This window comes from Polypterus senegalus, chromosome 12 (assembly GCF_016835505.1).
Source record: "Polypterus senegalus isolate Bchr_013 chromosome 12, ASM1683550v1, whole genome shotgun sequence".
Lineage (NCBI taxonomy): Eukaryota > Metazoa > Chordata > Cladistia > Polypteriformes > Polypteridae > Polypterus > Polypterus senegalus.
Genome location: NC_053165.1, coordinates 142,869,091 through 142,892,588, shown reverse-complemented (window position 1 = coordinate 142,892,588; position 23,498 = coordinate 142,869,091). Strand labels below are relative to the sequence as shown.

The window sequence follows — 23,498 nt, the reverse complement described above, 5'->3', positions numbered from 1 at the left end:
ATTTATCCGGGCTTGGGGCCAGCACAAAGAAACACACTGGTTTGTGCATCCCCTGTGGCTGGGTTGATACCTCTTTTTATTAAGGTACCATTAAATTGACAAGTAATGTCTTGGCTATGTTTTTTAATGTCAAGAGGCAATTTACTGTATGAAATAGTTGATTTATAATTTTATTATTTAAAGTTGACTGCAAAACTCCCATTTTCACTAGCCATTATTCCAGTGTCACATAAGGTTAAAAGCTCTTAGCTTATACTTAATTAATCTTGTTTAATCGCTGGATGTTAGAGAAACCGTTAATTGTCTTTGCATAGCCATAACCTGTTATTCTGTTCAAAAAACAAGTTAATTATTTTCTTCAGTTGCAAGGCACTGGCGTCCTTAAAGTTCAGTTCCCAGGTTTAACAACTCCAAAAATGGAACAGCTTTCTCAAGAAACACGTTAGTCTCTTGTTTATTTGTAAGAAATGTGACAGATTGCCAAGAAAGTGAAGGTTTTTTTTTTGTGGTTAGTTTCAGGTATTGCTTTTTCAATGAAACTCTGTATCCTAGGCGAGCATTCAGGAGTTCTCTGTCACTGTTGTAGAGAATTAATTTAATTCTTATTGCTTAATATAATTTGTATTAAAAACTTGACCATTTCTGGGTGATTCCAAAGTTTGAATGCAAACCAAGGGTAAAGACCACATGTTAGTGTTTTTAACCCAGTCATACTAGTTTCTACTACTAGATTCCAGCTGTCACTGTTGGGCTTAACTGTTTCAGGTAAGTGTGTTATGAGGTGTGTATTGTTTCCATTAAACGCCTGGAGTAGCCTTTTGGGCAGCAAAGTAGAGTGAAGTTGTCCTGAACTCTGCTTCAGAGTAGGAGTACCTTTCACTTGGAAGGCAGTTCAGAAACTGGTGCACATCATAACAGCAGGATGAGCTTTTTTTTTGATGTGCTGCTATTGTCTTGTACAGGGAGGTACCTCAGTGCTGTGTGCTACAGGCCTCAGGAACCTTGGTAACACCTGTTTTATGAATGCAATTCTGCAATCCCTCAGGTAAGTGCCTTATTATATTCTCCTTGCTTAGATGTGATTTAAATAGTACTGGACATCATTCACTGCATGCCAGAATAATACATGTTAGTTGGAGCCAGGCTGGCTATGTGAAATAAATGCAGGGTTTATGGTTTCTTCATGCAGTGGTAGGTAATTATTGTCTTTGTCTGACTGACAGCACTGAAATTCTCCTGCCTTTATGGCTGTCAGCATTCCCTTTTGGCATTTTTTGAAGACTATTGGTATTATGATTATAATATGGAAACCTTTACATTCTCTTTGCATTCAAATAAGGTTTCTGTAATTTCATAAAGGGGTAAAGTGTTCGCTACCATTTTATGAAGATATATTTGGGTTAAAGAAAGTCTTAGCCTAGTCTCTATTGTCATTCTTTTCCTGTATTTATTTTTAAGGTTTTAATGTTTTTGTCAGCCCCAGAAAGTCTTTCATGTGATGTATTGTTATATTCAGTGGTGTTAGACATGCCTTCCTCTTTTCCTAATCTGTATCTTCTCTCTTGTACCAGTACAAGTTCAGTAGTATTTGACTTAATTTTTTTTCTGTTTTAAATAATTTTCTACTGTACTTTATACAGTTGAGCAGATGATTGTCAATTTAGACTTTGTAGACATGAGGGAGGTTTCCTTCTTTTTTCTCTTTTTGGGAAGTTCCTCATAATCTAATTGAAAATCTGTCATTCTGCACCTTAATAAAGTATGCAGCAAAAAAATGCAATTCCAGCTGAAAGGATTTGACCAAGAAATAAATGACAGGTGGTGCAGCCTTCCAGTGACCATGTAAGGTGCTATAAATAATCTCTTGTTTTGTTCCCTTTTTAGTAACATTCAACAATTTTGCTGCTATTTCAAGGAACTCCCAGCTGTTGAGTTACGCAGTGGTAAAACAGCAGGCAGAAGAATGTACCACACAAGGAGCCAAGGAGACAACAGTGTGTAAGGACTCTTTACACTGAACGTAATCTTTATCATATCTTTGCTGTCCGATTGCTGTGCTATTTTGTCCTGAAGCCCTGAGAGATTTAACATAAGATTCTGATTTTTTTTTTTTCTGTAGCAGAATAAGCAAGAAACTCATTAACAGAAGTGTGTCATGGAAACCTTCCAAGCCCAGTGCCTCAGCTATATCTGCATATATTTGCTGCTGCCAGTGGTTCAATCAGTAGTCACAGCTTGGTGGCCTCTCTTAGACACGATGTTTCTTTAATAAGTGCCATTCTAGTGTATGATTTCACTACAGATTTCCTTGTGTCACATGTCTTTTCTAGATTGTTAGCAGTTATTTTTAATTTTCACCTATACAGTACATAATTAAAAAAATATATATTTTCAGTTATGACCTGCAGTTTTCTTCCACAGGGATTAAATATCCAGGAACTGCATGTCAAAGGAGTTGCTTGAGTTTATTTGTTTAGACATAAATTAAGAAAATTTCCTTCTGTGACCCTGATTTGGATTAAGTGATTTTGAGAATATGTAGAAAAATTTTTTGATGAAGTGATTAATTAACACAGCTGCATCCTGTTTTCAAAGTCCTGGATTCTATTCCTGGACCAGGCATACTGCCTGTGTGAAGTTTACGTGTTCTCCCTATACTTTCTTCTGATTATTCTCATGGTTTAAAGACTGACTAGCAAGGTTAATTATTAGCTCTAAACTGGCCTAGTGAGAGTGACAGTATGTAGAAGTGTGCCTGGTGACAGACTGGTACCACATCTGCAATTTCCAACCAATACTGCTAGATAGGCACTGGCTCCCAGCTTTCCTGAAATGGATAAGCAGATTGAAATATAAAAGGTTATAATAACAAAATTACAGCTAAATGTTACTCAATTCTGTCTATACTAGGATACAGTTTTAAAGAGCACTTTTTCATGTTGACTTTGTTTTGTTTAATGTATAAAGTCCATTATCTATTGCAAATGTACTGGTGATGCTGGGATAGACCCACAATCTGGAATTGAAAGAAGTACATTCCAGAATGTCATGTCATTACAGTGGTCTTGATGAAAGCAGTTTTATTCAGGTTATTGAGTGTCAGTTGCTATTCAGCTCTGCCAAGTCTTGATGAGTAGTAGTTGAAGGCCCCCAACATACCTCTATCCGCTGGTTGTTCGTGTGTCTGTGGTTCTGTCTTTGAAGAAAAATGTGCCCATATTTAAGTAAAACTAACATCCTTCTGTCTGGAACCCCATGAAGGACTCATTTTAAAGTCGCCACTGGTATCTACCATACTAATTCTTATATGACACCCAAGCCCTTCACATAAATTGTACTTCTATGTTTTTGATCCCCACAGTGTTGTCATATCTAGTATTTTTAATTCCTATGTATAGTTCTTTATGCTTATTTACATTAAATTTCATCTGTCACATTTCTGCCCAAGTCTACTTTCTGTCCAGGTCCATCAAGACTCAGCTGACTTCTAAGGTATCTGCCATTTCCTTTTGGTTTAGTCTCAAAACATTAAGTCAAAGAACACTAATTCATCTGCTGTACCAAAACGGTAGCAATACTAAGTTTTTTTTAGGTTTTTGTTTCATTAATCTACAAGTGTTATATAACTTTTTGTCCTTGGGTGGGGAGAAATGTCTATTTACACAAGCTCTTTAAATAAATAAATACATAAATAGGCATATAACTAAAAAAAATAAACATACACACACCAGAATGACTATAAAGCAAGAAAATTAAAAAAAAAAAAAAACTGCTGAGTTGGCTGTTACAGTGAATGAGGTATTATACAGACATATTGCTCTTGGTATAAAGAAGCTCCAGTGGTGTTTCTTGACACAGTTCATTGGCTGAAGGCCCTCAGTGTTAACTGTGTCACAGAGAGGATGTGCATCATTGTTTATAATGGCACTCAGTTTTGTTTTAATTCTCTCCTTCGCTACAAATTCCAGGGGGGCTAAAATGCATCCTATAACAGCTTGCTATTTTAATTAGCTTGTCAATTCGGTGGGCCTCTCCTGAAGTGCTGTTACTAGCCCAGCACACCACAGCGTAGAAAATCTCACTGGCCATCAGTTATAGAAGAGTGAACAATGATACTTCCCACATTAAATTAATTAATTTTTTTTTTTTTGGAATTTTTTATAGTTAAACAACCAAGTACTTGTAGGAGTGGACCACTTCAACATCCACTCCTTGAAGAGTGACCAGACATAGAGGCACCTTGGTGCTGCTTAACTCTATAACGGGTTTTGCTGTCGCTGAGATGCAGGCAGTTCTCATTGCACCAACAAGCTAACTTCGCTTGACTCCTATACTCTCTCTTGTCCCCTTTATTAATACATGCAGAAGTTCTCGGATGATTCAGCACTTAAAACAAGTAATATGACGTGGTATTATATTTGTAGTTGGTGTACAGAATGAAGAGAAAAAGAGAGAACTGTTCCTTGTGGTGCTCCAGTGTTGCTCACATCTGTATTAGAAATACAGTCCTTGAGTCTTACAAATTGCGATCTGCCTGACAGCCCATTATCCAGGACATCACAGGCTCATCCACCTGCATGCGTCCGAGTTTGCCCCTTAACAGGAATGGCTGTATGGTATTGAAGGCGTTGGAGAAATCAAAAGACAAAAATCCTGACAGTGCTGCCAGCTTTGTCCAGGTGAGAATAAGCCTTGTGCAACAGACAGATAATTACATCCTCCAGACCAATCTTTGCCCGATAGGCAATCTGCAGTGGATCCAGGTGATCTACCACAAGAGGACTCGTATAGTCCAGGACCTGTTTGTCAAAGGTTTTCATGATGCAAGAAGTAAATGCCACTGGTCTGTTGTCATTAGAAGAAGAGGTGCCTACCTTCTTTGGAACAAGAAAAATGCAGAATGTTTTCCACAACGTGGCACTTTTTGAAGCCTTGGGACAGACGTGACAGGGGACACCAGAAGGTTCGTCAGCACAAGAATTAAGAACTTGAGGACTGACTCCATCTGGTCCCACAGCTTTTCCTTTATGTAACTTCCTCAGGTGTCGTCTTACTTGGTCTTCAGTTATGGAAAGTCCACACTGATGGTCAGATGAGGGCTTTCACCAGCCACTCCAGTTGACGTGTAGGTTTTGTTGATGTAGGGTTGGTGTGGGGAGACTGGCCAATGAAAGAAGGTGACAGTGAGAGGTAAAATGAATTTGATAAAAAAAAAAAAAAAAAGGTTCAGGGCATTGGCTTTGTTCACATCTCCTACTAGCAACAGAGCCCTGGATTGGCTCAGCCCCATTAATTATATGCAGTTCATTCCAAGAATCCTTCATGTTATTCTGAGTGATTTTGTTTTGTATTTTAGCTTTGCAAGCATCCTTTTGTTCACTCTGCACACTCTGTCCTTCAGGGCCTCATTGTCACTGGACCTTCAGGGCCTCATTGTCACTGGATTTGAATGCTCTCTTTTTCTCATTCAGGAGACCTTTCAGCTCCTTGGTATTCCAGGGCTGCTTGTTTGGAAAGGAGCACATTGTCTTTGTGGGTATGACACAGACGTTAATATAGTCTATGGAGCACAGACTGACTCCCTCAATATCATCTCCATGAGACTCGCACATCATTTCCCAGTCCATCATTTGGAAGCAGTCATTCAGAGACATTTCAGGCTGCACTTTCTCACCATTCTGGTGGTAACAGGTTGCTGTCTAATAACAGGCTTGTAGCTGGGAATAAGGTCTATCAGGTTGTGGTCAGATTTGCCTAAAGGAGCCAGTAGATTACACTTAAGGGCATCTTTAATATTTAAATACAGCAAAGTCAATGTATTTTCTTGAGTTAAGATGGTCACAAAGTGATCGAAATTTGTTCCATGTTTCTTATTTTTAATCCTATCACATCTATACACTTCTTTTTGAACTCGCTGTACAGGGTGTGCAGTAGCATATGGTACCCTACAGTACAGGTGATAGCACTACAAACTCGTATCTCCAGGGTTCTAATGGCAGCCTGGATTGACATCTGTGGCTTGGTGCACAAACTCCATAAAACTGCAGGGTAGTTTTCAAGTTTACTGGTGGTGTAATTTTAAATCATGTGTTGTAAGCCTGAGAAAATCACTTTGAGACTTACTGGGAAGGTTATCTTCTGAGGATGTCTTTAGTATCCAATGGAAAGTAAGTTTTCTTAAAGCTCTCTTGTATTCAGTATTTACATGGTGGCAGCTAATGTTTGAGTAGGCAACTTTATAACTTAAAGGCATGTGTTTTTAGAATAAGCATGCACTTGTGTACCTGCAGAGGATATCTGTTTGTAGCACTGTGTTCAGCAGTCTGCTGTAAAGCAATGCATCCAGATGTTATGTTAAAGGAATATATTTAAATGATTTTTTTCTACCCTGGATAGTGACACTACAACAAATAAACTTAAAGATTTAAGCCAGATTTGGTTGTATGTGCCATAGACATATGTGAAGAAATAACATTCTCCATCCCTCTTAATCCAACTCAGTGTTGCAGGGCAGCAGGAGCCTATCCTGGCATCACTGGCACATGATATGAATTTAATGAAATGTAAACAGGGACTTGGGAGGTGCTTTGGGTCGTAGGGCTGGTTAGCTTCCAGAACAGGTGAATGGACTTCACACCGCCATCATCCTGTCTTTATTTTTTTCACTTATCTTTACAGTTCTCTTGTAGAAGAATTCCGGAAGACACTTTGCTCTTTATGGCAAGGAAGCCAGACTGCATTTAGTCCTGAATCCTTATTTTATGTTATTTGGAAAATAATGCCAAATTTTAGGTAATGTATACTCTCTGTTGTATATTTGTTTGTGTGCATTCTTGGAATTTATTTTTCATTGTTTAAAATTGCGTTCATCCTTTCAGAAACCTGTTTGACGTTGTAACACTTGTAGGTGTACTTTATAATCTGTCTCTAGTGAATATGAATTATGCAATTCTCATGCAAATTAAACCAAAATGCAGTTGACCAAAGAAAATGTCAAAATTCATGTCATTATTACACTTTTACTGCACTGATTTACATTTGTTTGTTCTGATACCATTTTTAAAAACTACCTTTTCATATGTCGTACTGTACTTAGCATGTTAACATAACTTTTTGTAGCGTGTTTAATGATGATCAGGATAAAGGAGACTGGAGCTGATCCCACCAACACTGAGGGCCAGTTCGTTATAGAGATACTTTATTAATCCCAAGGGGAAATTCACATACTCCAGCAGCAGCATACTGATAAAAAACAATGTTAATTATAGTGCCCACTCATGCACATACGCATAGAGGGCGAGTTTAAAATTCCCAGTTAGCCTAATATGTATGTACTGGGGATGTGAGAGGAAAACTTGAACACAATGGGAAGCACTTCAGAGACCCAGATAGAACATTCTGACTTCACACAGACAATTGGCAGATTCTGGATCTTAACCTAGGATACTGGTTACAGGGGGCAGTAGCACTTACCACATATTGATACCCTTTGCCACTTTACTGATCCAGAAGATTATGTGTGTGTATATATATATATGTGTATATATATATGTGTATATATATATATATATATATATATATATATATATATATATATATATATATATATATATATATATATATATATATATATATATATATACACACACACACACACACAGTGGGTACGGAAAGTATTCAGACCCCCTTCAATTTTTCACCCTTTGTTATATTGCAACCATTTGCTAAAATCATTTAAATTAATGTTTTCCCTCATTAATTTACACACAGCACCCCATATTGACAAAAAAAAATTTTGAAATTGTTGCAGATTTATTAAAATATAAAAACTGAAATATCACATGGTCCTAAGTATTCAGACCCTTTGCTCAGTATTTAGTAGAAGCACCCTTTTGAGCTAATACAGCCATGAGTCTTCTTGGGAAAGATGCAACAAGTTTTTCACACCTGGATTTGGGGATCTTCTGCCATTCCTCCTTGCAGATCCTCTCCAGTTCTGTCAGGTTGGATGGTAAACATTGGTGGACAGCCATTTTTAGGTCTCTCCAGAGATGCTCAATTGGGTTTAAGTCAGGGCTCTGGCTAGGCCATTCAAGAACAGTCGCAGAGTTGTTGTGAAGCCACTCCTTCGTTATTTTAGCTGTATGCTTACGGTCATTGTCTTGTTGGAAGGTAAACCTTTGGCCCAGTCTGAGGTCCTTAGCACTCTGGAGAAGGTTTTTGTCCAGGATCTCCCTGTACTTGGCCGCATTCATCTTTCCCTCGATTGCAACCAGTCGTCCTGTCCCTGCAGCTGAAAAACACCCCCACAGCATGATGCTGCCACCGCCATGCTTCACTGTGGGGACTGTATTGGACAAGTGATGAGCAGTGCCTGGTTGTCTCCACACATACCGCTTAGAATTAAGGCCAAAAAGTTCTATCTTGGTCTCATCAGACCAGAGAATCTTATTTCTCAACATCTCAGAGTCCTTCAGGTGTCTTTTAGCAAACTCCAAAAATTGAAAGGGGTCTGAATACTTTCCGTACCCACTGTGTGTGTGTGTGTATATACAGTGGTGTGAAAAACTATTTGCCCCTTCCTGATTTCTTATTCTTTTGCATGTTTGTCACACAAAATGTTTCTGATCATCAAACACATTTAACCATTAGTCAAATATAACACAAGTAAACACAAAATGCAGTTTTTAAATGATGGTTTTTATTATTTAGGGAGAAAAAATCCAAACCTACATGGCCCTGTGTGAAAAAGTAATTGCCCCCTTGTTAAAAAATAACCTAACTGTGGTGTATCACAACTGAGTTCAATTTCCATAGCCACCCCCAGGCCTGATTACTGCCACACCTGTTTCAATCAAGAAATCACTTAAATAGGAGCTGCCTGACACAGAGGAGTAGACCAAAAGCACCTCAAAAGGTAGACATCATGCCAAGATCCAAAGAAATTCAGGAACAAATGAGAACAGAAGTAATTGAGATCTATCAGTCTGGTAAAGGTTATAAAGCCATTTCTAAAGCTTTGGGACTCCAGCGAACCACAGTGAGAGCCATTATCCACAAATGGCAAAAACATGGAACAGCGGTGAACCTTCCCAGGAGTGGCCGTCCCACCAAAATTACCCCAAGAGCGCAGAGACGACTCATCCGAGAGGTCACAAAAGACCCCAGGACAACGTCTAAAGAACTGCAGGCCTCACTTGCCTCAGGTAAGGTCAGTGTTCACGACTCCACCATAAGAAAGAGACGGGGCAAAAATGGCCTGCATGGCAGATTTCCAAGACGCAAACCACTGTTAAGCAAAAAGAACATTAGGGCTCGTCTCAATTTTGCTAAGAAACATCTCAATGATTGCCAAGACTTTTGGGAAAATATCTTGTGGACTGATGAGACAAAAGTTGAACTTTTTGTAAGGCAAATGTCCCGTTACATCTGGCATAAAAGGAACACAGCATTTCAGAAAAGAACATCATACCAACAGTAAAATATGGTGGTGGTAGTGTGATGGTCTGGGGTTGTTTTGCTGCTTCAGGACCTGGAAGGCTTGCTGTGATAGATGGAACCATGAATTCTACTGTCTACCAAAAAATCCTGAAGGAGAATGTCCGGCCATCTTTTCTTCAACTCAAGCTGAAGCGATCTTGGGTGCTGCAACAGGACAATGACCCAAAACACACCAGCAAATCCACCTCTGAATGGCTGAAGAAAAACAAAATGAAGACTTTGGAGTGGCCTAGTCAAAGTCCTGACCTGAATCCAATCGAGATGCTATGGCATGACCTTAAAAAGGCGGCTCATGCTAGAAACCCCTCAAATAAAGCTGAATTACCACAATTCTGCAAAGTGAGTGGGCCAAAATTCCTCCAGAGCGCTGTAAAAGACTCATTGCAAGTTATCGCAAACGCTTGATTGCAGTTATTGCTGCTAAGGGTGGCCCAACCAGGTATTAGGTTCAGGGGCAATTACTTTTTCACACAGGGCCATGTAGGTTTGGATTTTTTTTTCTCCCTAAACAATAAAAACCATCATTTAAAAACTGCATTTTGTGTTTACTTGTGTTATATTTGACTAATGGTTAAATGTGTTTGATGATCAGAAACATTTTGTGTGACAAACATGCAAAAGAATAAGAAATCAGGAAGGGGGCAAATAGTTTTTCATACCACTGTATATATAACAACAACATTTATTTATATAGTACATTTTCATACAAACAGTAGCTCAAAGTGCTTTACATAATAAAGAATAGAAAAATAAGACACAATAAGAAAACAAAATAAGTCAACATTAATTAACATAGATTAAGAGTAAGGTTCAATGGCCAGGGGGGACAGAAAAAACAAAAAAAAACTCCAGACGGCTGGAGAAAAAAATGAAAATATGTAGGTATTCCAGACCATTAGACTGCCCAGTCCCCTCTGGGCATTCTGCCTAACATAAATGAAACAGTCCTCTTTGGATTTAGGGTTCTCACGGAAGGACTTGATGATGATGGTCACGTAGACTTCTGGCTTTTAATCCATCCATCATTGTTGGAGCATCATTAAGCTTTGAGTAGGTGGAGGTGGCGCAGGCCACCACCACAAAGAAACCGGAAAAAGAAACAGAAGAGAGAGTTGGGGTCAGTACGGATTTTAGAGCCACCATGAATAGTTATTATGAAGAGTTGAACAGAGTATCAGGATTAAGTTAAATTGAAGTTATAGAAAGGCCATGTTAAAGTAATGTGTTTTCAGCAGTTTTTTTAAAGTGCTCTACTGTACTAGCCTGGCGAATTCCTATTGGCAGGCTATTCCAGATTTTAGGTGCATAGCAGCAGAAGGCCACCTCACCACTTCTTTTAAGCTTTGTTCTTGGAATTCGAAGTAGACACTCATTTGAGGATCTAAGGTTATGATTTGGAATATAACGTGTCAGACATTCCGATATATAAGATGGGACAAGATTATTTAAGGCTTTATAAACCATAAGCAGAATTTTAAAGTAAATCCTGAATGACACAGGTAACCAGTGTAGTGACATTAAAACTGGAGAAATGTGTTCGGGTTTTCTTTTCCTAGTTAGGATGCTAGCAGCTGCATTCTGCACTCGTTGCAAACAATTTGTCTTTTTTTGGGTAGTCCTGAGAGGAGTGCGTTACAGTAATCTAGTTGACTGAAAACAAATGTGTGAACTAATTTCTCAGCATCTTTCAAAGAAATAAGAGGTCTAACTTTTGCTATGGTTATATATATGAATGAGAGAGATAGATAGGGTGGTCCAGATCTAATTATGCAATTTTCATTACCGTGTAATTTAAGTTTATTACATAGAAAATCACCCCAAAAATCCCGGAACATCGAGAAGTGTGTGAACTGACGACATGAAAAATCGTTTTTGCGCCGATCTGCATAATTAGATCTATACGTGTGTGTGTGTGTATATAATATATAGACAGAGAGAGGATGTTTGCCGACTGGCAGACCAACCACATGCGTTACCTGGTAAGTAACCACCCATACAATCAGATCGGAACTCGGACTACGAATGCTATGAATATATATATATATTTTATTAACTAGTTAGAGTCTGTTAGTTGGATAGATGTCTTGTGTTTGAGTGAGCTGGATTTGAAGCTTCACTTTAGCTGAAGTTGTCATTAACACGGACCACAAACAAGTTTATCTGTTTAGTGTCCTACATCTGAGTTGATGAAACATTCTAAATAATGCAATCCAGTAAAGTCTTAACTAAATTGTTTCTCTGACAGGGGATATCAGCAACAGGATGCCCATGAATTCATGCGATATCTTTTGGACCATCTTCACTTAGAACTTCAGGGAGACTGTAATGGGGTGTCACGCACCACTATTCCACCGCAGGGAGCAGTGCTGTCTACAGGAAGCAAGTGCTGCATGTAATTATCATGGTGAAAAATGTGTGTGATGACTGACTGCTCTGTCATTATAACCTGTCAAGGGAGTCCGTAGCTTTCAGCCAAACGTGCAGGGTGCCTGAAGCTTGTATTTCTCGAGGTTTAGCAGCTGTGGCTTTTAGCGATCTGAGAAGTGAGCATGTTAGGGTTTGGGAGTGTGTACTATTTGGGGTTTATCCTTTGCGACTTTTTTTGTTTAAATTCACTTGATTTTGTGGAACGATTCAGGAGTCAGTTCAGTAAGTCTGGTTGGACTCACCACATAGGTTCATGGACCCTTGGACAGGAGAGTAAACTTATCAGATCATTTCTGCTTATTCTAGAAATGGGACTTCTACTGTTGTGACAGCAATATTTGGCGGCGTCCTCCAGAATGAAGTTAACTGCTTGATATGCGGCACAGAGTCTAGAAAGTTTGATCCATTCCTAGGTAAAAGAGGCCACTTCAAAAGCCATGCATCTCTCCATTTATTGACTCATCTGTCCATGTGTACTCATGTAGTTTCCTGTGTTTCAGATCTCTCTCTAGATATTCCAAGTCAGTTTCGAAACAAAAGAACCAAGAACCAAGAAAATGGGCCAGTTTGTACCCTAAGAGGTAAAGCCTCCTATTTAAAGTGCATTGAAGTTCACCACAATAGCATACAACTCTTCTGAGCACTTGTTTGTTTGTTTGTTTTAGACTGCCTGCGGAGCTTCACAGATCTTGAAGAGCTGGATGAAACTGAGCTCTACATGTGCCACAAATGCAAAAAGCGTCAGAAGTCTACAAAAAAGTTCTGGATTCAAAAGCTACCCAAGGTCAGAAACTGGATAAAATGCCACTGTCACTGTATTTGTAATGCCATCTTGCCTTGTGTTTGTAAATGTAAAATCTGAAACCTGGACTTGTTTCTAGTGGGAAACTTTTAGGCTTTTTATGTGAACCTTTGTCTGTTGTTGAAATGGTTATGACCCTGGGCTATGGGTACCTCCTTTAACGGGGTGTCCCTGTTTAAATCTATGCTTTGCCAGCTAGATGGGATTTTATTTATATATTTTACATTGCACTGCCAAAACATTCAGGAAACAGAAAATGTCAGTAGTAAAACATAAACCAACAATGTTCACATTTAAAGATGACAAACACATTTATGAGTGTATGTATACACTTACTCAAGACTGGGTAGCACAGTGGCTCAGTGGTTGCCTCATAAATCCAGTATCCTGCATTTGAATTCTCTTCCCAGTCACTGTTTGTGCAGTTTGTGTGTTCTCTCCTCTGGGTGTTCCTTCAACTGCCCATCCCCAACCTCCCCCTCCAACTCCAATCTCCAAAATATGCGTCTCGCATTAATTGGTGATTTTAAACTGGCACCATGAGTATGTCCATGAGTAAGCCTTGAGATGGACTGCTGCCTTAGCCAGTGTTGGTTCTTATTTTCCACCCACTGTTGATGAACTAATCTTAGCCATACTCCGTTTGGAATTGGATTAGGTGCATTTGTGATATAACTTGCATATTCTGGTGTGTTGGTATGATGTTCATTGTCTTGCTACAGAGCTCAGGCCTTGATGGACTACAGCCGTCCCAGACTTCAAACTAAAATATACACCCAATAATCTACCAGGCAGGTGTTCGTTTACCCCCAAAATGTCTGAATTCTTCAAGGTATGGATTCAAAAAGGAGCTGAAACATGGCTTAGGGATTTTTGTCCATGCTGACGTGATATCTTAGCATAGTTCTACAGATTTTTGGCCCCATTTTCACTCTGCAAACCTTTCTTTCCACCTCATCACAAAGGTGTTGTGTTTGATTGATATGCTGTCCAGGCCAATGTAATAAACTAAAGTGAGTATTATTTTTGTGATACCATCTTGCTTTGTGACACGGAGCATTATCCATTTTGTGAATGGGCAGTACATGACAGTGTGTTTATGTTAAGAGGCTGTCTGTACAAGACTTACCGGTGGTGCACTGTGGTATTCAGCTGGTATTAAGGGGCCTAATGTATTAAGGACACATCCCCTCATTATTCATTTCACTGCCACCATTGGCCTGTGCTGTTGACACAAAGGTGGAAGGATCCATAGTGTTTATGCCAAAATCAGACATGTCCATCTGTATCTCGCAGCAGAAATCCGGATTTGTCAGACTACATGACATTTGCAGTTGTTCACTTTTGGTGACCATGTGCCGGTTGTAGCCTCGTCATCTTGTTAACAGACATGGGACCCAGGGTGGTCCTGCAGCTGTCGCATACTGACTTTAAATCGGCACATAGTGTGCCCTTCTACACAACACTGAGTTGTTGTTTTAGTGTCAGTGGCCTGTCTGGTCATTCATTCTCTGCTGACCGCTTCTTAAAAAGGTGTTTTAAATCCCAGTACTCCCAACTTCCTGGATGATGATTGTTTATTCCAACATTCTTAGTGACTTGTACTACATGAAAATCCTGGGAAGGCAACTTTTATTAAAATGTTGAATATACCACATCTGGCACAAGACAGCAACTCCTTAAAAATGGCATCTTGTCCATTCTAATGTTTGATTTAGCAAAAACTAAACTTCTTGCTTATGTTGGCATTGTGTATATTGATTGTCTATTTTGAGGAATGAGATATTTGCATTAATGAGCAGGTGTATGTGTTTTATATAAAACATGGAATATATAAATATAGAAATATTTCTCAAAGAAGAGTGGCAAGAGATTGGTAAAACTATATTTGGTGCCGTTGCGTTTAATGGATGACACCTGCCAGCATGGGAAAGGTGCTATATAAATAAATTGCATTATTATTATTATTATTATTATTGCTCAGATTTATAATAATCCAGACAGGCTCCCCCTCCCGCCTCACCGGGTGAGTGAAAAAACGATAGTACTTGCTTATATCTTTGTCTTTATAACAGATTTCAGACATTTTTTTAAAATGTATGTCCACATTCCATAAGGGATTTTTTTTTTTAACTTTGTATTAAAAAAATTAAAATAAAAAATATGTGATTGGTAAATTGGCTTGGATAAAGGTGTCCATTGATGAACAAAAGAGGCAGTATGTATCTTAGTGTGACTGGTAGCAGTTTGTTTATTTTATACTAATTGGAAGTCCCCCAAACTACTGTACTTATCGTTTAGTTTTGCCTCCGCTCAGTGAGAGGAGACCCAGCAGCGCTGCCTTATATTCTGATATTGGGACCCTGACAAGTTTATAATCTACCAGCAGCCCCAAAACATATTCATAAATGCGCTTCTGTTTTCCCAGTTTTATTAACTCCTTGCAATCTCCTTTTAGGTATTATGCTTACATTTAAAGCGGTTCCACTGGACAGCCTACCTTAGGAACAAAGTGGACACATATGTGGAATTCCCTCTGCGAGATCTGAACATGAAGTGCTTCTTATTGGAGGTTAGTTGGCACCTGCATTGTTGTCTTCATGCATACAGTACATGTTGATTTGTAGGCACACCTTTAATGTAACTTTGGTCTCCCTCTTCTTTGTCATCAATATAGCCTGAAAACATTGGTCCAGAAAGCTGCCTGTATGATCTGGCTGCAGTCGTAGTGCATCATGGATCTGGGTACGTACTCGGTGTAACAGTTAAGCAGCTCTGTCCAGTTTCTTAAGACTTAAACTCCTCTCTGTTCGTCCAATTCAGTAATTCTGGACTCTCATCTTATTTCACATGTGGCACTTGCTACACAACCCATCATTTTATTTTCTTAGTTTTAATATTCAGTGTACTGTGGTGCTTGCAAAGAACATTTAAAGAAAACCGTTGCATGGTCTTGTGGGTTTGGATCATGATGCCACTTTAGTTACATACACTAGCAAAGCTAACCTTGGTGGCACCAGTAAAGATTTGCTCAGGGTCTCCTCCCTCTCCTTCTGAAATACAAAAGCCTCTTGAGTCTAAAGGAAAAACAAAACACTCATTCAGCTTTGCTAAAGGCAAGTTCCCTTTGCTTGGTCAGACCTCCGTGTTGTCCTAGATGGCGTAGTCTCTGAGCAGGACAGGCCTGGGTCCGCAGTCTCTCCGTTTTGACCACAAGGCAGTTCCTGACTGGTCAGAGAGTGGTTTTGTTTTTCACAGTATATCAGTAGCATGCTGCAGGGCCTGTGTGACCGAGCATGGTTGGTGTTGTGTGCCCAGGCCATGTTGGTCACAGAAGAGCTAACAAAACGAGAGTGGTGGTTCTGAGGCTAAGGATCTGCGCTGGTATCTCAAAGGTTGCCGGTATGAATCCCCGTCGCTGCCAAGAGATCCTACTCTGCTGGGCCCTTGAGCAAGACCCTTAACCTGTAATTGGTCCAGGGGTGCTGTACAATGGCTCACCCTGCACTCTGACCTCAAGGCGTATGCGAAAACTAACAAATTCCTAATACAAGAAATTGCATAAGGCGAAATAAATAAAACAAAAACAAAACAAAAAGGAGACTTGCCTTTTGTCCTGTTTTGTATGATGTCTCAGCATTTCACCTGGCAGAGCCCAAGAAATACTTTTCTCACAGAATAAAGCACAAAAAGCAAGACTTTATAATAAAAAGTAAAGCAAGTCATTTAAAAAGTAAGTAGTAAAAATGTAGCTAAAGAACAGAATTCCATAAGCAGTCCATTAACCACACAGAATGTTGATTGAACTTGATGGCCGCTAGAGTGTCGGGTGTCCCCTGCTGACCTCTGCCTTTCTCTTTTAAAGCGTTGGCTCTGGACATTACACTGCATACGCAGCTCATGAGGGCCGCTGGTTCCACTTCAACGACAGCACGGTCACCCTGACTGATGAGGACACCGTTGTGAAGGCCAAGGCTTACATCTTGTTTTACGTAGAACGACAGACCAAATCGGGATCGGATGCCAAACTTTAATACCTCGGGCACTGACGGACCGATGCATCCGGGCATTGCAGACCATCAATGTGTGGCCCACCATCCACCGTTCCTTTCATGCACTTTTTTACTTGTTGCTGTTAACTTGAGTTTGTTGTGCAAGAGCTGGCTTTTCTCTTTTTATATGGATTTATTTTTTCTTTTTGTGAAAAATTGTCACAAGAGAAGTTCAAGATTAATTGCTGCTTTTAACTCCAACCTTAGGAATTACATATCTAATTTCAGTTTTCTCTCTGTGTTTCATAAGTTTCATTCCAGTGAAGCTGTTGATAAGCATACAGCGCCATTGGCACTCTTGTCATGCACGCTTTGTATTCTGCTCTTCACAGTTGCCAGACCAATGACTTTACATCCTTGGAGAAAAACAAAAGCCTAATGGCTAAATAATGTCTTGTACAAAGCTGGTGATGGCAGCTTGGTGCCTGCCAATCTGTAGCATTCACTAGGGGTCACCAGTCCTGTTAGTGCCACACTAGGATCTGAGGATGCAGTGTAGACCAGCAGACTGGTTATGACATAAATGACCACACAGTGTGCATGTTCTCCCCGTGTCTGCGTGGGTTTCCTCCCACAATCCAAAGACATGCAGGTTAGGTGGATTGGCGACTCTAAATTGGCCCTAGTGTGTGCTTGGTGTGTTTGTGTGTGTCCTGCGGTGGGTTGGCACCCTGCCCAGGATTGGTTCCTGCCTTGTGCCCTGTGCTGGCTGGGATTGGCTCCAGCAGACCCCCGTGACCCTGTGTTCGGATTCAGCGGGTTAGAAAATGGATGGTTGGAAGGTGTCCTGCTAGCCAGTTAGAGCAGAATGAACACAATGGATGAAGCCGATTTTATTTTAATAATGCGTTTTATTTATATAGTGCCTTTCTCATAACCACAGTGCTGCCCACAGAAGGTGGCCTCTGTTGAGGACATCATATGATATTTAGATGTCAGCATGGGAAGAGAAGTGGGAGGCAGCACTCCTGGTGGCATGCCCACACCAGTGGATGACAGACTGCTACTAATCCTATTAGGGTCATGGCAGCCTATGCCAGCCCTTTGGTCTGAACTGCACTCCTCCTACACTTGAATGGGTGCGATGGTTAATCGATTACAGGCAAGGGATGAGTGGGGGAGGCAAAATGACCCGGCTGTGGTGGGCAGTTTAGCCAGGACATCAGGCAATGCCCCAGTTTTTTCAAAAGATGCTCAGAAATCTTTTAGGAACACAGAGGGTCAAGACTTTGAGTTTAGTTATGTCTGCTCTGCAGGACGGCTCCATTTGTATGGCAGTGAGACCCCGTCACTACAATGGGCCATTGGTATCCACACAGAGACCACCGCGTAAGCGCCTGTTGATGGCCTCGCCAGAAGTACAAGGACTGACTGGTTAGGAAAACCTGTTGGCACAAAAACCTCCAGCCTCATGGGGGTCTCCAGGACCTGAAATAGTAACCACTGGCTCAGAGGGCACGCAGGAGCACACCATGGAACTCCTTCACGTTTTACTGCTCAGCGCCTGGTGTAACTTCAACAGGAGGTCCTTCATAACCCTGCGTACTGCCTGCACTTTGACGAGGGCTCCTCTGTAAGTCAACCTGTTCACTTGATGTTTGCTATAAAAATGACGGGTGACCGCGATTTCTTTTTTTATTTAATTATTAGAAAGTGCCGTACTCTTGAATTGGTTACAGATGTGTTCAGATTGAAGAATGGGTGTCCAGTGGTGGTTCCAGCCTTGTGCCCAAAGCTTTCTTGTACCCCGTGTTCAGGATAAGTGGGTTTGAAAAATGGATGATTTATCTGCAGGAGAGAGGGTGCGGACGAAACAATAAAGCCCACCACTCCATTGAAGTTCATGTGTTACCGGCACTCAAACAAGGAGATAAAACGGGGGGTGGGCATTCAATTCCTATAAATGGCGTGGGGGTCAATACTTGAAGGAAAGCCGTCAAACTGGCCTGCAGCAATCCTGTTCCTTGGCCAGGTGGTGCATCTCAAGTATACATGAGCCCCGTTTACACTAAGGCACGGGTGCTGCCAGTAGATGAGGCTACCCAGGACACTTTCTCCACACCGTGTGCCTGGCGTTTCCATTTTTAACTGCAGCGCCAGTTGTCTTCCCAAAATAACTTCCATTCCTTCGCCTTATAAGTCAAGGAGCTCCCAGCCCAGCACAGCCGCCCGCCGGCTGACCTTCTGCAAACCTCGCAGAATGAACATCACGGAGCTGAACCGGGAGTGTCTCCTGCACGTCTTCTCCTTTTTGGACAAGGAGAGCCGGAGAAACGCGTCCCTGACCTGCCGCCGCCTGCGCCTCCTCTTCCACGACACCGCGCTCTGGCCGCTGCTCGTCTTTCACTCGCCGTCGGAGCTCCGCAGGGACAACTTCGTGCTGGGCGCCGCGCTGCGCCACCTGTCCATCTGCTGGCACTCGAGCAGGGTCAAGGTGTGCAACATCGAGGACTGGATGAAGAGCTCCTTCCAGAGGGACCTATGCCGCAAACACGAGGACATCGTCGGCAACTTCCTGAGGAAAGTCTCCTCCAAGTAAGTAAGACAGCCGGGGTCGTCGGGCACAGTAGGCTAATGGGTTTACAAAAAGTGATCAACCCGACAAGCGTCACGTGAACAAACGGGGATCACCCCCAGTGAGGCTGTACGGACTGCGCGCCGAGCCGAGACGACACGAGACGCGCTTTCAAAAGTTGAAAAAGCAGGCAGCGTGCGTTTTGTAGCGGACCACAAAGATTCGCGCAGTTAGTGACCAGAAGGCGTCGCGTCGTCTGACACCCGACTGACACTTCTCACGCGTCCGCAGCCATACCCGGTTTAACCCCAACTGTATCGCTGCTCAAAGTGGGGTCCGCAAAATAAATAGTAAAACTTGGAAAGTGATTAAAAACACACACGGCTAGTGAACTACCGCTCTGCTCATTCTCCGTTTCACTTATTTTAAACAATCACAACCAGGCATTCGATTAGAAGCAATGGGGAAAAATGTCCCAAAAACCCGGCTGGCTGCCGTCCTGCGAGTCAGCTTTTGAGTCTCTGCCACCTGGAGCTCCAAGTAGGTGGGTCTTTCTTCATTGACCGCGCAGTACTTGCCATTGTTTGAGTCAGATATCCCCTCCCACCACTTTAAACCACAGCGTGAAAGGGCGGAGCTCTGGCCGTCTACCACTAAATTCTATTGGTACCCATTGGAGTGAACTCCACCTACTTGGAGCTCCGAGTTGCAGAGACGTGCAAGGGGAATGCAGTCATCTAGCAGCCGGACCTTCTTTAACACGTGCTGAGACCCTCTGCAACAAGCGTGAGTATAAGGAAACAAACTTACTTTTGTACCAGTGACCCCATTAATGTTCTGAGCTAATGAAAAAGATTGTGAAGCCTGGTGTCCCTCATTTTGTATCTGCAATCATTCACGTGGGTGTCAGTCACTCGCCACTCTGCTCGGTCACACAGAAGCTAGTTGGCTACAACGGAGGAAAAGGAAAACCTTTTTAAGTAATGGATCGATTCTTGGGGGACGCGCCAACATCGGCAAGTGAAAATTAGAAAAAATATAATTATGAAATCTGAGTTTGGCTTTACGAGTCCTCATTCTCAGCACTGACAGCTATGTGTATGGAGGATGATCTCCGAGTCTGCCTGCCATCCAGAGGACTGAGAAACTACGCAGTCAGAGACCAGCACACCCAGGTATGGGGTACACGATCACTGAAGGGGCAGCAAACTCTTAGTATGGAGACCAGGCTTCTGCCCGTGTCTGCGTGGGTTTCCACCCACTGTCCAGAGACATGCCGGTCTGGTAAAATGGCAACACTAAATTGGCCCTAGTGTATGTTGTTTTCGAAGTTGGGGTATTTGCCCTGTGACGGACTGGCACCCTATGCTAGCTGTGATAGGCTCCAGCACCCCCCATGACCCTGCAATGGATTAAGCAGGATAGAAAATGACATGTCGATCATTGACAGTGCAAAACAAAAAGTGGCATAGTGCAGATCTAAATGTGATGTGTTCGGGATGTCGTGAGCATACGACTGAGCATCTGATTGGTGGATTATGCGACGTGAGTAACGCGAGGTTCTTTTCATGGACGTTTTGATGTTGCTTGCTGTTTTATTTAGAGCCAGACCCCATAAAAGCCTGTTGCGTCAAGAACTTTTATTTCTATTCTTTATAAAGACTAGGGGGCTTCACTTCCCCGCAGCGCGTCCACCTTCTTGAAGGCTTGGGCTCGGCTTGAATTCCTCATCCTGTCTTTTTATCTTCAGCTGGTTCCATGGGGAGGCCAGCGTGGGTGGCAAGTGGGTGTCCATAGCCCCGTGTGCTCCTCTCCCTTGAAGGACAAGCTTACTGTAATCCAATGAGATCCCAGCTCTTCTGTCCGAACTGCCTCCCTGTCTACCCCCCAACAGACAGCCCCAGGACCCCCCACTGATGTCCTTGGTGTGCGCGTTTATCCTGGATGCAATAAGGCCACAGAGTCAGTCCCCACCACTGTCTTGGACACTTCATCTGGCCTTATGACGAGGAGAAAGCCACCCATGAAGCACAAATGGAAAGGCGCCACGTGCTCCTTAGGTGGTTATTAAGATATTATTAAGTTGGATATTAAGGTAGCAGTTGCTGTTGGCTGCCGACGTTCACAGTTCACTTCCACTCATCCAGGAGAAGGAGCCTGTCCCAGCAGCATTAGGAACTCGTCTAGGAGGGGGCATGTGTGTCATGAGGGGGGAGAGGAGCACACACGGCCCCCAGGTCCATGGAGTGAGGCTTGTTCCTGTGACCACCAGATGGCGTCTTGTGCGCTCGGCCTCCTTGTTCAATAGGTGCTAATGGACAGCCCCTCTTTGAAATGGTGAGGAGCCCCTGTTAACAGCAGCACATGGTCGCTGGGGGGAGGCCGTGTGCTCATCTCGTCTTGTTTGTGTTTGCTGGAGAGCAGACACGATGATTTCATTGGGACAGCACATTAAATTGTTGAAGCTGTATGTTTGTTCATCTCCTTTGCATTACAATGGGTGGGATTCATGTGGTACTATCCCCTTGAAAGCCCCCTTACAATCCAGCAACTGCTGAAAAAGTGGAGGAATGCAGGACCTGCGAGTAACGCACCAAAGGTCCAGAGGTTGTGTCATGGCAGACCATATGGCAAGAGACCCTCATAAGAACGTTAAGAAACGTGATAAACGAGGAGACCACCCCGTCCGTCAGGTCTGTTTGTTTAGCTCACAGCTAAGCTGTCCCAGTATTTCATCCAGATTCTTCTAAAAAGTTCTCACGGTCTCTGCTTCAACTCCATGACTAGTTTGTTCCAGAGCCCCACAACTCTTTGTGTAAAGAAGAGCTTCCTCTTAATTTCCACCAATGGTGAACCATTAATTTGAAAGAATTCTGCTAATCTACTTTAGCAATGGCTTTGAGAATTTACAAGTCCTCACTGCTCAAGACTAAACAGGTTTAATTCTCTGAGTCTGTCACAGTACGACACGTCCTCATGTCCCATGATGCACTTGGTTGCTCTCCTCTGCACAGCGTCAAGTGCTGCTGTGTCTTTCTGGTACCGGGGTGACCACACAATACTCCAGATGTGGTCTCACTAATGCATTATATACTCCCTTGACCTAACAGCTGTCATCGTAATCCCCTACATCCTTTCCAGAAGTTGCTTCCTGTAGGACCTCGTCTCCCATCTTGTGTTTACAACTGACGTTCCTTTCACCCACCTGTAGCACTTTGCACTTATCTACAATGAACTGCAACTGCTCATTAGCAGACCCTGCGATGATCACAACAGACTTGTGTGTCACAAACGTGGCGTCAGCTTGTCCCCCACGATTTGAGGGCTATTGTTTTATGCTCTGCTCAATTGTGGCACATCTCCTTGTGGTTCAACATGTCACGATGCCTCATGCTTTCACTTTCGTGGGGTCCGTGGGCATTGTTTAATCGTTGTGTCTCATAGCATGGCACGCTGCAGCTCTTTCACCTCCGTTTTTTGACATCAGCTCACGTAAGGCCCACGCCGCAGTGCACGGAGGACATTTTTTTTTTCTCTCACATGCCCTCCCTTTAATCTAAACCTTCAGTTCTGTCTTTCTCCTCTTCCAGGTGCCCCAGCTTGCGGTCCCTAAGCCTGGCGGGATGTGGCCATGTCACTGACCAGCATGTATGTGAAATCCTACAGAGCTGTCCCAGGTTGAAAAGCCTCCAATTAGAGAACTGTGTGCGGATCACCGACCGGACACTTCACGCAGTCGCCACTTATGGCACGAGCCTGGCGAGTCTCCGTGTGGATTTCTGCCGTAATGTGAGCCTGGCGGGTCTGCAGCTTGTGAGGACCACATGTCCAGGGCTGGAGGTGTCGGCCGAGCGCAGTGGTGGGATGATACCAGACAGCCAGCCGGATGAGCGGGAGAAGCTGGGAAGGACACTGCAGAAGCTGCTTCTGTACTCGTGAAGTGATTGTCTGCTGCTGGGGGTCACGGCTAACAGGGTCCCAGCGTCATTTTTTTTTTAATATACATATATATATATATATATATATATATAAAAAGTATGATTTTTTTTATGCTTTATAATACCAAGTGTGAATTTTTATAAAGTTTCTTTTTTAATTAAGTGCATTTATATTTCATGTTTCCTTTCACCGTCCGAAGACATTGTTTAATCGTGAGTTTTCGGTCTACTCTCGCCCCTTAAGATTATCACACATACAGATA

General features: G+C 42.3%; 2 protein-coding genes across 3 annotated transcripts in view; both read left to right on the top strand.

The window, feature by feature from the left end:
- usp3 (ubiquitin specific peptidase 3) overlaps nucleotides 1-17,014 on the top strand; it is a 45,975-nt gene extending 28,961 nt beyond the window's left edge. For both annotated transcript variants that reach the window (XM_039773680.1, XM_039773681.1), the window contains 10 exons: nucleotides 963-1,045; nucleotides 1,885-1,998; nucleotides 6,679-6,792; nucleotides 11,747-11,893; nucleotides 12,235-12,341; nucleotides 12,429-12,509; nucleotides 12,594-12,712; nucleotides 15,189-15,302; nucleotides 15,408-15,475; nucleotides 16,596-17,014. In XM_039773680.1, coding sequence (XP_039629614.1) covers nucleotides 963-1,045; nucleotides 1,885-1,998; nucleotides 6,679-6,792; nucleotides 11,747-11,893; nucleotides 12,235-12,341; nucleotides 12,429-12,509; nucleotides 12,594-12,712; nucleotides 15,189-15,302; nucleotides 15,408-15,475; nucleotides 16,596-16,764 — 1,116 coding nt within the window. In that variant the 3' untranslated portion in view covers nucleotides 16,765-17,014. The remainder of the gene's footprint in view (nucleotides 1-962; nucleotides 1,046-1,884; nucleotides 1,999-6,678; nucleotides 6,793-11,746; nucleotides 11,894-12,234; nucleotides 12,342-12,428; nucleotides 12,510-12,593; nucleotides 12,713-15,188; nucleotides 15,303-15,407; nucleotides 15,476-16,595) is intronic.
- A 508-nt stretch (nucleotides 17,015-17,522) lies between these two features.
- Nucleotides 17,523-23,284, top strand: fbxl22 (F-box and leucine-rich repeat protein 22). Its single transcript, XM_039773679.1, has 2 exons — nucleotides 17,523-19,317; nucleotides 22,888-23,284. Exons 1-2 carry the CDS (start codon nucleotides 18,815-18,817, stop codon nucleotides 23,234-23,236), a joined length of 852 nt encoding a protein of 283 aa, XP_039629613.1. The 5' UTR covers nucleotides 17,523-18,814; the 3' UTR covers nucleotides 23,237-23,284.
- The last annotated feature ends 214 nt before the right edge of the window (nucleotides 23,285-23,498 follow it).